Below are 15,600 nucleotides of genomic sequence, written 5' to 3' on the forward strand. Positions count from 1 at the left end.
TTGTAGTAATGAAGAATGAGCTGCCATATTGCGTGGTGTGGGCACAGTGTGACATGCTGACCTGGGACTGACCAGTGATATCACAGCAGCTGAACAACAAAACAGAAGATAACCATGGTGGAGATAACCATGGACAATTGTGGGGAAGTCCCACTACATTACATTGAGTGACACATCATTATATCCTTTGGTTATGTATTAAGGAAGGTACAACTCTTTTAAATACTAACTTGTAATTACACAAATATACATATCTTCTATACTAAGATATCTTTTCTTAAATCATTGTGCACTTCTGGAAGATATGTAAACGTAGAAAATGTCAAGTAGGAACAGTTAGCCTATGGAGCTCTCCATCAATGATTATTCATTGCACTTTGTTGAATAAACCATTTCTTTTGCCTGTGTCCTTGACATCTTCTCTGGGTAGCTGAAGCCATGAATGGGGAACTTTTCAGGGATAACTTGTTTTCCTGGTAGCTGCTCTTCCCTCTCCACCAGAAGAATGTCCTAAGTGCTAGAAGGGGTCTTATGGCTATACATTTTAGCCCCAGCTGTAATCTACTAAAGGACACAGCTGGAGGCAATGTAATGGCCCTCTGAAGGGACTCTCAGGTGCCAGGAGTTTGGGGGAGTCCTGGGTTTCCTCCTGCTAGGGCAGGGCATGGCTGCCAGTACCAGGACTGTGATTTACCCATCTCTCCCAGGGGAGGCAGGTGCCCCTCGGGAAAGGTATCACCTTCTTCATTCTCCATAACAGAAGACCCTGGCATCCCAGCATCTGCTCCCTGCCTCCTTCCAGGTAAGGCAGGCACGACTCTCACTTTTTGCTCATCGGGACACCTCTTAATGAAAAGCCCCAAGTCCCGTGGTCCAGGATACCCAAGACAGAGTTTAACTATCCTTCCCCCCAGACACACGAGCACACCCCAGTGCAGTGCGGGGAGCTCTCAAGAGCACTCACCTGGGGCGTCATTCCGTGGCAGATATACACGATGGGAACGTTCTCTGTGTCTGGACCCTGATCGAGACACAAATCGGTCTTCAGAGAGTTCTGTAGCTGAACACCAGGGCAGGGGCGGCCACAACCAAAGAGAAAGGAACAGAGAAACAAATACATTAAATCAGGAGAAACAAGCTTTCCGCTGACACAGGCTCCATTTCCATAATTAGCCCAAAGCCCCTTGAATACTATGGAAACCAACAAGCACTTTTGCTTTGCACAAAGGTGCTGAGGTTAAGACCGGCCCCTTTGTCTCACAGTGCCAGAGGCCAGAAGTCCAAGCATTCACATTAAGCATTCACATGTTAAAGAGCAAGCTCTGTTCTGGGGAGCTGAGTGGTCTAGGTAAAAAGAAAAGATCCACCTGCAAGTACACATTCAAGAGGGTGCTAGGCTGTTCCCCTCCATCTACCCAAAAGGAGCACCATGGCCTTCAGAGGTCTCTGGATAGGCCTCTGTTTTTACTCTTCAGGGTTGGGGGAAGTGGGCAACATGCTAGCTGTTTTGGGGACCTGGGACCAGGCCCTCACTGCCCAGCAGATCCAGCAGTAATTTGACCAGGCCCCAGTGGAGGCCCAGTTGATGAGAGTTCTCCACGGTGGGGGATTTGGCAGGTGAATAAGAGAGAAGAGGGCCAGGTGGGAGCAGGAGAAGAGAGGTCGCTCTTATCCTCACCTACAAGCACAAGACAATCAACAGGACAAATGTGGTGGCCACTAGGATTATAAGGCCACTTAGACTGGGCGTGGGGGATCTGTTGGGCCATGTGCAAGCAGAGAAATCCAGCTGTGATCAAGGAGGAGATGAAGCATGAGGCAGACAGAATTAGAGACAGATCATCCTGCTACTGTTGTGGTTTCATGGCTTCCCAGCTCGAGTGCCCGCATCCAGCTGTTCTTCAGCTCCTGTGTCCATAAGAGAGTGTGTGGCATCTTTACCCACCTTAACCTGAGCTAGTTTAAATAGCTTTTCTCAGCAACCTAAGCAGTCTGTTTAGAACAGGAGGCTGGAAATTGACATCCAGGGGGAGACCAGGGCAATGGACCACAGGTGGGTCATCTATTGGGGAAGGCCAGCGGCAGGCAGTGGCTGAGCTTTGGTAGTCCTGACAGGTTGTGGCAGGAGTTCAATGACCCTGAGTCAGGGATGTGAAATAGGACAGAACCAGAGGTGCATGTGTGGTCTATGCATACCCTGTTCTCGACAGGGACAAGGAACAGAGTCAAATTATTTTTTCTTGAGCTTCCTTTCTTTACTGGGTGACAGCAGCTCAATCTCAAACTCGTGGTTTGGAGATTCTGAAGAAATATGGACATGTGCCAGCTCCCTAGGCAGGGCCCCAGGAGTGTCTGTGCAGCAGATCCTCACGATAAACCAACTACTTGGCTGGCCTGTGCGGGAGGAGCATAGCAAACACTCTGGACTTCTCCCGCAGCCCAGGGACTGGGGGGTGTCACACCTGAAGCCCAGCACTGGAACCATTAGCAAGACCTGCTAACTGCGCCTACAAAGAGGAAGGTCCAGAGACTCTTGATGTCAGACTTGTTCTTCCTGGGATCTTAACGTCAGCCTCTGAGTGAGGGGGTGGGTGATGCCCTTGATAAAGTCCACGTTGGCTATGCCATCACTCTGCCATTAGCAGGTGGCCTGCTGACACAGTTGGAGAGACAGACTGGGATGGAATCCTGGCTCCAGCTGTGTGGCCTTGGATAATGCAACATAACTCCTGGGAAACCAATTTTTATGACTGCATCTACGCGCTGTGTGCTACATGCATTATCCCACCTAATCCTCAAAACAAGGAAGTGTGGACCAGTCAGAAGCTCTGCCTCACCTCTCTGTCTGCAATGCTACTCCCACTGTGTGGATGCCCTGCTTTGGTCTTCTCTTTGCCTGACTAAATCCTCTTCTTCCTTTGGTTCTCAGCTTCTCTGTCACTCTGGGAGCCTTTCCTAACCCAGGCTGTGTGCAAGGCTGTGGCTCCATGTTTCCCCAGCTCCTCCACCTGTCTGACCGGAGTCTTCCCACCGGCCAGCTCTGGTACACAGTAGACAGTAAATACATGTACAGTGAATGAATGATTGAAATGTACAAGTAAATGGCATTTCTAAATGAATGGCATTATAGTTGGACAAGTGACAGAGCTGGTGTCTGTCATCTCTGAAGTCCAAGGGCTTTCCATTAGGTAAATGGCGACAATCCTGAGACTGTGAAAGATGCCCCAGGAAACGATCTAAGGTTTTGCATATTGTGGAGTGATTAAGTAGCAAAACCCACATTCAGAAGCTGGGCATGTCTGTTTCCAGGTGCTGCTCCATCTCTACTGTCAGCACCAGAGATGGAATTAATCCAAAGCCACTCTCTCTTCCAGGGGAGCTCAATGATCCAGGGGAAACCCAGGCCCATACAACAGGTCTACAGCCCCTTCAGCCTGCAGGAATCATTAATGGGACCGATTAGTGGATTAATGGCCTGGTTTATATAGACTTGATACTGGCCCAACTGACAGTCCCAGGGGCTTATTTGACCTGAGCAAGGTAGTTTAGGCATGGGCTGGAGGGAAAAAGGAATGAGAAACTCTACGTCTGAAAAAACACTTGGCCCCTCCACTTCAGAATAAAAATAATCACCAGGAAGAGCATTTCAGCCCCAGCAAATCCTTTTGTTCTTGTGGCTGCATCTTGCCTCACCCATCTTCACCCTATTGCCCTCACTGAAGGTTCATTATGCTCCTTGACAAGCAAGTGTATCTTTGCTCATGTCAGAGCCCAGCCTCTGGAGGAGGCAGGAGTGGAGGGAGGCTGGCAGGGTCCTAAACAGTGTCTGGCAGATGAGCATGCAGGGGTCAGAAACCTCCGTCAGCCCTAAGAATTGGGTGTGGCATCGAGAGGGCTCCATGGTCAACCTGCTGTATGTGTTTGTAAGAGAGGACCCTTTTGCTTGGAAGACAAGAATGCCCCTGGCCAAGACCCAGAACGGCACACATCTCCCCTGTTACTGCTTTCCCTGCATCTTTGGCTGAGTTTGGCTACTACTGTTTGGTCTGGCTCACAGAGGTTTTGGGCTAATCGTTTCTCTGAAGTTCTATTTGCCTAACTGTCTTTTTCGGACGGGGTCCAACAATAGCCAAGCAGCACATGCAACTTACTATGGGCAGTGTGGGAGCACCAGTAGCAACTGTGTCCTCAGAATAGTTCTGGGGAGGGAGGCAGGGCTAATGGGCACCTCATAGTCCAATGTGTTTCCATGGTGATGACAGGATCTGGAGTCTCAGGTAACTGCTGGACAGCACCTGCTGAGTTTTCTGACATTGGAATTATAACAGCCTGAGAGTGGAGAGGCAAGAGGCCCGTGGGCGGTTCTCTGAGGACATGCCAACCATGCCCATGGCAACACTTGTGAGAGGATCTGTCTTCCTCTTACAGGCTGGTCCCCTAGACAACAGAGACCTTGCAGGAGGTGGGAAGAGGAATTCCTGGGATCTCAGCTCTGTTTCTGTAAGAATCCAAGGATGTTAGATTGGGAGGCCCACAGAGCACACTGAGGCCAATTCTTCCACTAGGATTCTTCCCCTTCCAGGCGCATGCTGTGCCCATTATGTTTCTGCTGAGGCAGCGCTTGAACTTAGTTCTGACAACAGGTCATCAAAGGGAGAGGCCTTAGTTTACCTTCAACTTTCCATCCTGGGATATCAGAGAGGTCTGAGGGTACACTCTTCAAAGGGAGGAATTGAGGTGATATAGGCAGCTGATGTTTTAGACTCAGAGTTATTGATTACCTGTATAAATATGGGCAAGTCACTTTGCCTCTCTGTTTCCTCATCTTAACACAAGGTGAGGTAGGTAGCACTTAACTATCAGTAGAAAAACTTTGTGTTTATTCAGTCAACAAAAATCAGGTGAGATAGCCCAAAATCAATCAGGTATCACTTAAAATACCATAAGAATTTTATGGTCCTGGGGATATTGGAAGAATAGTATTTTAAACTTAGACAGAAAATACATTTATATATCTTATACTTTCTTTTACCCCTTACTGTATGAAAAAATTGAGGCCCATAGACATTAAGACACTTGCCTAGGAAGTGTGCTGGTCAAGACTGGAACTAGGTCTGCCTGTGCTCTGCCCCTCCATCTTGCCGCCTCCAACAGGGGGACCAATCAATGAGCAGTACTAAAATATCCCTCAAAATACAGCAAACTCAAAGTTATATTTCCCAGAACTCCTTTCAGGAGGCTTTGTGTGTGAGTGGAGTCATGGAGGCACCCACTCCTGGGGAACAACGGGTGTTTGTCATGTGGCCTTGGGATCTTAACCTAACTGCAGGTTTTTATTTTATCAAGTGGAATATGCATGTTTGGACCAGAGCTGAATTGCATAGGCCTCGCAGAAGCGACTAAGTGCCTCTTCTAAGGGACTGGGGAGGTTTGGGCTAGGAAAGCAAAGGCTGCCTTGCACACAACTCTAGAAACCAGCATCTCTCTGGTCTTGTTCTCTGTCTGTGACTGAATGGAACCCCAAGGGGCTGGCTCCTTACCACCCCGTAGGCGATGATGTCTGAGTACATCCTCATCTCTGGGTACACGCTGACCAGGTACCACCGGAAGGTCTTGCACTGCAGCTGCTTCCTCAGAGCCTTCCTTGCAGTAATGTCCCCGATGTCGATTCCTGAGTCCTACACGGGGTGCAAACACAGAGATGCAGCCACCACCAGGGCACGCTTCTCCCCAGCTCCCCCACCAGGATTCCTGGAGACTGTCTAATGAAGGGAACTCAACTCAAACTTCCCAACAGGTACCTAACCCATAGGCATCCCCACCTGGACTATGAAACGAGGTCTCAACATTGATGGGGACTGTCATCAAAGGCCTCTGGAAATAACGATAGCAAATCCTCACATTTTAAACTAAAACAACAACAACAAAAACCTGTAGTCTGGCTGTAGGTGAAAAAAGTGGGAGGAATATAGTCTGAAAAGGGTTTTTCCTACCTCAAGAGAGACCTGAGAGATTGAGTTGTGGGGGGAGAGGGAGGTGGAAGGAAAAGGATTAAAGATGGGATAGTGCTAATTCTAATACTCTTCCTAATGGTCATCACAATGAGGCTGGTATAACAATGTGCTAGGCTCTGTTCTATATGAATCAGACATATATGTTTATACTTATTTATTAGATTTCTTTATATTTATGCATATTGTTCTATTTAAATCCATGAAGCAGCACTATCTAATCCTCATTTTACAGACAAGGAGTTAAGACAAAGTGACCTCTTTAGTGACTTGCTGAAGTCCCACCATTAATAAATGGAGCTGTGAGTTGCGTACTTTTAACCTTTCCCCGTGAATCTGCGAGGGGCTGCCCTTCTGCCTCCTGAGGCCAAGTCCCAGTGAGAGAAGCAGACTCTCTCCTTAAGCTGGGGGTCTTAGCATAGACAGTACCTGTGTCCCACACTTCCCAGGTAGGTCAGAAAGGTGGTCCCTGAGCCACCATGGTGCAGCAGCAAGGAGTGGTATTGGCGGCATGAATGTGTCCTTGAGGGAGGGGGAGAGAGAAGCCCCCATGTTTCTTGTGGTCATAGCACCAAGTGGAGAGAGAGCACAGAGTGTCCCTGAGCCCCACACCAGCTGTTGAATAGGGCACAGAGTCGGCTGAAACAGAGCTGATGCCATAGCAGAGAATGGAGACTTGGTGGCATCTCAGAGATGGCACCATGGAGCCAGGAACCTTGGCATCTCATTACACAGCAGCCCAGAGTGGAGATGGAGGAGGATGGGGACCACAGCTCTCCCATCGGCACTGTGGCTCACATGGTGGATGTGTGAATGCTGGGTCTAGATCAGCTCAGGGGATCAGAAACTGGGGTTGGAATGACAGTGAAACTGACAGAGTTTAAGTCTGACATGTCTGAGAAAAATCACAAAGATGGCTGCTGCATGTGTCTGAACATGATCCTAACAAGCTTTTGACATCAGACAATGGTGGGGGTGGGGGTGGGGGTGGTGGTCCAGTGAAAACAAAATGTAAATATAAAAGAATTCCATTTATTTTTGCCCAACAGAATGCAGGTAACATAAAAATGTGAACCTGCTGCAGCCTGAGGGTTTGAGACCCAGTGTCCTAGGGAGGAATTTCAGCGAAGATCTGTCTTTTGAGTACTTCTCGGTGGGTGACTGCTCTATAATTTGTCTAGTCTCCTCTCCTGACGGCTACATGGCCTCTCTGCTGGACCCTGGCTCCCTGTGGTCAGGAGACATGTTCGGCTTATCTCGGTGCCCCTGGCCTAGACATCACCTGAACTACACTAATGAGCTGGAGTGGAGACAGTGGTTGTGAAGTGAACACAGCAACTGGCACTAAATGTAACCCCACCCCAAGGCGCCTGTGAAGTACTGACCCTTTAAACTTGTCTGCACTTTATCATTATATCGCAAAGCTATTTACCTGAATCCAGGCCTCTCCCCTTCCTGCTATAATTGCCTTTATATGATGGAAAATGAACACTATGCCTCAGCTTTTACCAGGAGCCACTAGAAGAACTTGTGTTCCCCTGGGAAAACTTTCTTTCTATACTCAGGACCTGGGGACAGTTCGTCTCCCTCCTTCTGATGGAATCGAAGGTGGGAGAGATGTAACCGGTCAGGGGCCATCAGTACTCTGACTTCTAAGATACTCAAGAATCAGAGCTTTCTGTGGCTTATATTTCTGGATGTCACGACCCTTTCCTCTTCCTGTTTATTAATCGACTTAAGCTTTTCCGTTTTAATGGTTCAGCACTTCTGCACCGTGTGTTTCCTGTAAATTGTGTGAAACTCTTTCAGAGCAGGGGGCAGAAATTGAGAAATAAGCAAACTTTCTCAGAGAAGTTCACCTTGGTCCTTGTTATTAGAAAAACAATGAATGTATCTTTCCTCCCTTGCTGAATACTTACTTGGTGGAATGGATTGAAGAGTGTCTCTCCACCCCAAATTTTTGTCTATCTGAACCTCCAAATGTGATCTGATTTGGAAATAGGGTCTTTGTAGATTAGAGACCTTGAGATGAAATCATTCTGGATTTAGGGTGAGCCTAAATTTTTAAAAATATATATTTGTATTGATTTCAAAGAGGAAGGGAAAGGGAGAGAGAAATAGAAACACCAATGATGAGAGGGGATCATTGACTGGCTGCCTCCTGCACACCCCCTACTGGGGATCGTGCCTGCAACCCAGGCATGTGCCCTTGACCGGAATCAAACCTAGGATTCCACAGGTTGACGCTTAATCCACTGAGCCAAACCGGCCAGGGCTGAGCCTAAATCTTTATAAGAGAAAGGAGAGGGAGGTTTGGACACAGAGACAGAGGTAGAGGTTTGAGTGATGTATCTATAAGCCAAGGAGCACCAGGCAAGGAAGGGTCCTCCCCTCGAGCCTTTGAAGGGAGCACGGCCCTGCCCGCACTTCGATTTTGGGCTTCCGACCTTCAGACTGTGAGAGGATAAATTACTGTTGTTCTAAGTCACTCTGTTGGGAGTAACTTGTTTTGGAAGCCCTAGGAAGCTAATACACTTAGCCACACACAAAGCTGTCCAGTATTCCTGCCCGTGTGTGCAGCCACACACAATTCCTTGCAGCCAAAGCTAAGGAAGGGCCGTCGCCCGAGCACCATGGCGAGTCACCCCTGGCACTCAGCAGGGGCCAGTCTAGAGTCCCCGAACCCCATGTAAGAAAATCTGGATGCTTTGCTGCACACTGACTTTCTGTTTATTGATAAGAAAACTGATTTTAAATTCAAGTATAAGGAAGCGAGAGCTGGAGGCTCCTCTAGCCTTCTAAATGCTTGAGACTGGACGTGGTAAGGGAGCAGGTGAGAGTCATTTCTGTTCAGTGCACAGCCTGGGAAGATTCAGCATAAAAAGCAGCAGGAGAGGATGAGTGCCCAGCAGGGGCATTTTGAAGCTGGGATGCAAAGGCAGAAGGCATAAGCAATAACAGCAACAAGAGGCAACATTCCTTCCATTTGCCAGGCTCTGATCAGTGTCTTTATATATGTTAACTTATTTAATTCCCAAGACAGAAACTAGGCATGGTTGAAGGGTTCCAGCTCCACATTTGCAGCTGGGATGCCGTAGAGGAAAGGTTAAGTAAATAGAAAACAGATGTGCTTGTGACTGAGGAAAAGGTACAGTATTGGGACGTCACCACATTAAGGGCAGCTAGGCAAACATGGAGGCCATGCAGCATCTATACTTTCTCTTCTTTGTTTTTTATTCAACTCACCTTTTCTGAGTGCCTAGTAGGTGTTAGGTGCTGCCCTAACCACTGTGTATTCAAATAGGAAGAAGTCACAGCCTGCCAGAAAGGAGAGTCTGGAAGATCCAGACACATTCACAGACTACACACAGTGTGAGCATGGAGGGAAGAGAGAGTGCTAAGGGACAACAGATGAAAGGCTCTTAGTCCGTCTCATGGTGTGGGAAGGCCGGGATGGCAGGGAAAGGAAGTGAGCACTCAAGGAAGGCTGCCTGGAGTAGGTGATGCTAAAGATGAGTTTGGAATCTGACTGCCCCAAACCAGCACTTGGAGAGCTTTTTATAGATTCTGGCACCTACACGGTAACCATCAGAATCTCTGAGGATGGGACCCAGAATCGGTGTTTTTTCTAAAGTTCTCCAAGTGATTCTCCAAGTTGTTCTGCAGATGTGCTTTTAGGACCAAGGGAGGAAGGGATTATGCCCAGGACCAGCAGAATCATCTGTTAATAAACATTAGCAAGGTTTTACTGAGCTCTGACCATGTGACCCGCCTTGTGCTAGGCATGTGACACAAATGTGAAAAACACAATCTGTCCTCAGGAAGCTCATGGTCTAGGGCAGTGGTTCTCAGCCTAGGTGGACATTAGAATCCCCGAGTTTTCCAAAAAAAGGATTTCTGGTCCCTTTCCAAACCAACTAAGTCATAATCTCTGGGGCCGAAGCCCAAGTAATTTTCAAGTCCAGCCAGATCTGAGAGCCACTGGTCTATGAGAGAGAGAGACCTTTATATAACAGAACAATCTTTTATAGGGTGATGATGCAATGACAGAGACATCCATGCAAAAAGGAGTCTTCTCCCCGGCTGGCACTGAGTCTGAAAGGATGGAGGGGAGTCAGTAAGGGTGGAAGCTGGGGAAGGGGTTTTGAGTAGGAAATTCCAAGCAGAGAGGACAAAACTGGAAAACACACAGAGGTGAGAAACAGCATGGAATGGACAGGGAGCTACGGACAGTTCCCATAGTCCAGGCAATCTGCAGACTCCAAAACAGGGTGGGTGGGCAAAGGAGAAATCTTGAATCTGTGTCAAACACTGGAGAATTATTTAACAATTTTAGGTAGGGCATAACATTGTCACTGAGAGGATTTTAAGACATAACTTGGGGTAGTGTGGAGAGTAGATTTGAGAGGGGTAAGACTTGAACCAGGGAATCAAGATGGAAACTGTTGTGGAGGATGAGACAGGCCTGAACTCCTACATGAGAAGAGGCAGGAGGGAGAGGACGGCTTGGTGATGAACTGGGAATGGGGTTTGAGAAAGAGGAGGATTAAAATAAGATACTCAGTTTCAAGCTCCTATGTCTGGGCAGACAGTGGTATCACGAGCTGAGGTAAAGAATAAGAACTGGAGCTGATTTGGGGGTGGGGAGCTGTTCTCAGTTTTGGTCAGGTTCAGTCTGGAGCACCATGGGAACATCCAGGAGAAGCTGTCAGATGTAAGTGTGAAACTAACAGTAGAAGTCAGGGCTCGGGATATCAATCAGAAGTTGTCCATAGATAGGTGGGTACAAAACCGAAGAATAGGTAGGATTACCCAGAGGGATGGTGCATATGAGAGGAGGGGGCAAAGGATGGATCCCTGGGGACACGTACGCATCCAGTGGAAGTAAGAGGAGCCCAAAAGGAATTAGGAGCAAGTGGAGAGAGATGAAGACATTCTGAGGTGTGGGATCATGGCCCCAAGGGAGCACAGAGTTACAAGGGAAGGTGGGATCCTGTAGGTTAAAAACTAAAATGTCCATGATGACTGTCTAAAGCAGTTTCGATGGAGTGCTAGGATGTGACTTGAGAAGTGAACGGGAAGTGAACAGGTATTGACTCTGCAGAAGTTTGAAAAGAGCTGTAAGAGGGAGTTTGGACATAAAAGGGAACAAGGGGGTCCAGAGACAGATTTGTAGGAAGCACACTGACCCCCTTTCTTCTCTGCCTAAGTCTCTATCCTGGACACTCCCACGTCTCATCTGCCTTTCTGGGATTCACTACCACTGCCTACCCACCCCCTTCGCTTGGTTTGAGCTACAACCCTGAGGAGTCACAGACAGACACTGCATTTCATCGTTTTCCATTATTTTTAACTCAGTTCTCATTGAATTTGCTATGGTTTCAATATCTGGCAGCTGCAGTTGGGGGAGATTTGTAGCTTGGGGGTACAGAGAGAAAGGGGGCAAGAGTATGAACAGGACTCCAGTCCTTTAGCAGAGCCCTTAGCAACGCCTCACTGGAGAGCTCTTTGGAGTTTCCAAGTGTTCTTAACGTCTTTCTATTAGAGGACACCCACAGCAGGGCTCAGCATGCTGCCCAGAATACTGTGATCCAACGCCCACAGCCCCAGATGGGTCCCGAAGGTACCACCGTTTCCCTAGAAACACGCCTACTGTCAGGGATGCAATCTTGGGATCCATAGGGTTGGGCATACTCTGACTGGTACTCGTTGGCTTCTCATTCTTCCTCCCAAATTCTGCAATCTCACTGGTGGTGGGAGTATGCAACCCAACTCAAGTCCCTCCCCCATGTTGGTGACAGTGGTGGGTGGGGGTGGGAGGCTGCCTAAAAGCTTGTATCCATAACCCAACCTACTTTCTCAGTCACTCAGCCAATAGCTTATGAGAGAAATCAGGAAACAGAGCCTTCACATGGAAACTTTAAGCAAAAATCAATCATTGCCCTGTTAGGAAGAGAGAGCTGAGGTATTATAAAGGACTCCCAAGGGAAGCCATGGCCTTGGGAGGAGAGGAAGAGGTCATGTAGTCAACAGCTCAGTCACACATAGAATGCAACATAAGCAATGATCTCCAGGCAGACAGGCTGCTAAGCAGGTTGGGATCCTGTGGCTGGCATCTGTTGGGTTCTTCCAACTTAGCAGTTCAAGGTCATTTCCATATGACACATGACAAGGCTGAATAAATTGACTAGAGAATCATTTCTTTCTTTCTTGTACTTCTTAAGTGTAGGTGGCTAGAGGGATAGAGGATAGTGGCAGGCAATGATGGGGTTCTGTGAAGGTTAGAAGCAGCCTAAAAAATGTCCAGAATAGTTCCCTTTTCCTCCTGAGGGTCCCTGTGGGAGTGTATCCCATCTCCATCTATGTGGCTCAATAAATCCCCAAGGCATATGGACATTCCTTATTTCTTTGATCAAAGATTTGATGGAGAACCTTGAATCTAAATCTACAGGGAGGTCAAGGTGCATTTTGTGATTTTGGTAATGGCTGGCATTTTTTTTTAGATCAGGACCATGAAGCACTGAATGTTAGGGAAGCTGAGAACCTGAGAACATCAAGTATTCTTGGAGTTACCTGGTCAAATTCTCTCATTTAAAATGAGGACACTAAGGTCTGGAGAGAAGTCCTCCATCAAGCATTCTAACCAGGGATGGGGATAAGTCATGGCACAGCACTGCATCATCAGCCCCCTTTCTTCAACATGTAGTATATTTTGGGGCTAAGAGTCCACTCTAGCACAGTAAACAAGACTAATTGACCCATGGGAAGAGGATTTAGTCCTATGTTTGTTTTTTGTTTGTTTGTTTTTTTCCCACCAAGCCCCAAGAAACCCATCCCCATGGGAGCTCCCTACCTCTTGGGGTATGTTCCATGCCATGTACACATGGCTTTTAAATTCATCCATCCAGACTTCGGCCACCCTGAGGGCGTTTCTGCGAACGTGGGCAGTGAGGTCCTCAGTGTAGGGCTTGTGGGCTCGCTCAATGTGGGCAATCCGAGAGCAGGGCAGGACCTCCACGCTCCCACCACACTGCCACACCTGCAGAAGACACAGAGCCACTCATCAGTGCCATGACATAAATCTGTGCCTCTAACCCAGGCCACAGGTGACTACTCAATGTAAGCACAGACGAAGCCAGCTCTCTTCACCTTGTCTCGCCAGACCACTGTCTGCAAAAGCAGCGAGCTGTACCTTATTTCTACTCCTACCCAAGGAGATTATTGGGCCATTAATTCATGTCTTGTTTCTTCTTGCTGTGGGTTTATGTGCAAATAATTAATACACCTTCTCTCTCCATCCCATTCACTCCTCCAAAGAAAAGACATGGCATTTTGTGACCAAAGATCTGAGTTCTCCTTGCCCCAAAGGAGAACCTAACAAAACCCTGAGAATGGTCTCTGTAGCAGTGCTGACATGGAGGGACCAGCAGGGACTGCCAGCAGAGATGTCATCTTTGCAGGGACTGCATGGACCTGGACAAGGATTAGTGGTTACCATAGGGAGAGAGCAGACACCCTTCTCCTATTCCATCTTTCCTGAGTCCTGAATTCTGATAGAACCCAAGAGAGAGGGAGCTGAAAAAAAGCCCATATTAAACTTTTCAATGACCTTGGTGAGTAGGAGCTTGAACTGGATGCACTTCGACTTTGAAAAAATTTTTTAAATATATTTTATTGATTTTTTTTTACAGAGAGAAAGGGAGAGGGATAGAGAGTTAGAAACATTGATGAGAGAGAAACATCAATGAGTTGCCTCCTGCACACCCTGCACTGGGGATGTGCCCACAACCAAGGTACATGCCCTTGACCGGAACCAACCTGGGACCCCCGCCCTAGTCTACAGGCTGACGCTCTATCCACTGAGCCAAACCGGTCAGGGCGAAAAAAATGTTTAAATGACCTTGCTTTCTGAGCATTAAGGGACAGTGTTTTGGAGCTGTTGCCACAATCATTCCAGCCACTCTGAACTTGCAATGGTCCAGAATGTGCACAAGCTTTTGTGCCTTGAGGCTTCTGTCCATTCTGTTTGTAATTTTAGAATGCTCTCCCCACTTTTTCTCCAGCTGAAAAATATCATCTCTCAAGACCTTGGTCACATGACCCCTCTGTTGTGGGGGTCTTTGCTCAATTCTTGAGGCAGAGCCAATTGCTTCCTCCTCTGGCCCTCAAAGCTCTTGATATCACAACTTACCTGCTGATAGGCCAGCCTCCCTCCCTCTCTCTGAGTTCCTAGAGGGCAGAACCCATATCTCATTCATTTCTCATTTCTAGCATTTAAGATAAGGCCTGGTACATAGAGGTGCTTTGTAAGTACTTGTTGAATGAATAAAAGATTTATGCTTAATCAGTCAATCAATCAATCAATCAATCAATCAATGTGAGATGAATCTGAAATGCCTGGTCAGAGCTGATGAATGAGGGAAAGCAATCAAGGTCTCTTGGTGGACAGAAGTGGACACTTGTCAGGTATTGTCAACTAGATGATGTGGTGGATGATGTTTACACTTACAACCTGTGCCCATCAATAACCATATGTCTTCATTTAAAATAAGGTCAGCTTTGGATTTAGCTTAATTTCCCTATGCTAGTTTGAAAGATAATTCATCCTCTTCTATCAATCTATCTCACACCAGTTGGTCCCCCACAGGCTGTTAGAGTTGGAAGGCAATTTATTGATTTACCACTTTCTAAGCTTGTCCTGCACTTGGCATATTATTTAGGGCCAAATGAAGAGGAAATAAACATTCCCACTGAGCATCCACTATGTTCCAGGCCTGGACTCTGCTTGTGGGGAGGCAGTGTAGCATGGTGGTTATGAGTGCATGATCTGGGATCAAATCCTGGCTGTTTCTTACTACCTATATGACCTTGACTAAGTCATTGGTCTCATTGTGGTTCAGTTTCCTTATCTTAGGGATCATAAAAGTACCTCTCTCATGAAACTGTTGAGAAGATTAAAGTTATTATATGCAAATTTTTTAGGAAAATATCTGGCACATAATACTCAATCAATCTCAGTTATTACCATACAAATTATATGACAGACTCTTTAGAATGCCCTGTGAGGTAGTTGTTATTGCCTTTAATTCCAAGTGAAGAGACAGACTAACAGCTGTCCCTTGCCCAAGACCACACAACTGGTACAAAAGGGTCTGAAAGGATGGTTTGGGTCTTCCCATATCACACCAGCTGTGACATGTGTCCCAGGTCCAGCTCCTTCTCTCACTTCCCATCCCCTGCCCCTCCCAAGCCTCTATGGAAACTTCCTGGCATCATCCTCCATGGAGTCCAAACTCCAGTGACTTCCTTTCCTATGCTTTGTCTACCACCCATGAGAGGGTTCTGAGATCAGCCGTGAGTGAGACTTGGGAGTCTCTTATCTCAACCATTGTCAGCAGGAGCCACTCATCACCCAGGACGGGAGAGCACAGGCTTTCTCATCTTTACTTCAGCATCATTAGCCAGGCTCCAGAAGTGGTGGGTAAACACACCCAACACGCATCTTCTGTTCCAACAGCCAGAAGCTGCCGGGAACCCAAAGGCTTTCACCCTCTCCATAGTGAAAGGATCTGACACCCATCAAAGCCAG

At 47.3% G+C, this 15,600-nt stretch overlaps 1 protein-coding gene across 5 annotated transcripts in view; it reads right to left on the reverse strand.

Moving 5' to 3' along the window:
- Positions 1–15,600, reverse strand: part of GALNT18 (polypeptide N-acetylgalactosaminyltransferase 18) — a 296,165-nt gene that overhangs the window by 35,039 nt on the left and 245,526 nt on the right. For 2 of the 5 annotated variants that reach the window (XM_036325388.1, XM_036325390.1), the window contains exons 7-9: positions 12,865–13,050; positions 5,541–5,678; positions 965–1,060 (exon numbers count right to left, since the gene is read on the reverse strand). In XM_036325388.1, coding sequence (XP_036181281.1) covers positions 965–1,060; positions 5,541–5,678; positions 12,865–13,050 — 420 coding nt within the window. The remainder of the gene's footprint in view (positions 1–964; positions 1,061–5,540; positions 5,679–12,864; positions 13,051–15,600) is intronic. The other 3 variants (XM_036325391.1, XM_036325392.1, XM_036325389.1) reach the window with 2 other exon arrangements.

This window comes from Myotis myotis, unplaced genomic scaffold (genome assembly GCF_014108235.1).
Source record: "Myotis myotis isolate mMyoMyo1 unplaced genomic scaffold, mMyoMyo1.p scaffold_m19_p_10, whole genome shotgun sequence".
Taxonomy (NCBI): Eukaryota; Metazoa; Chordata; class Mammalia; order Chiroptera; family Vespertilionidae; genus Myotis; species Myotis myotis.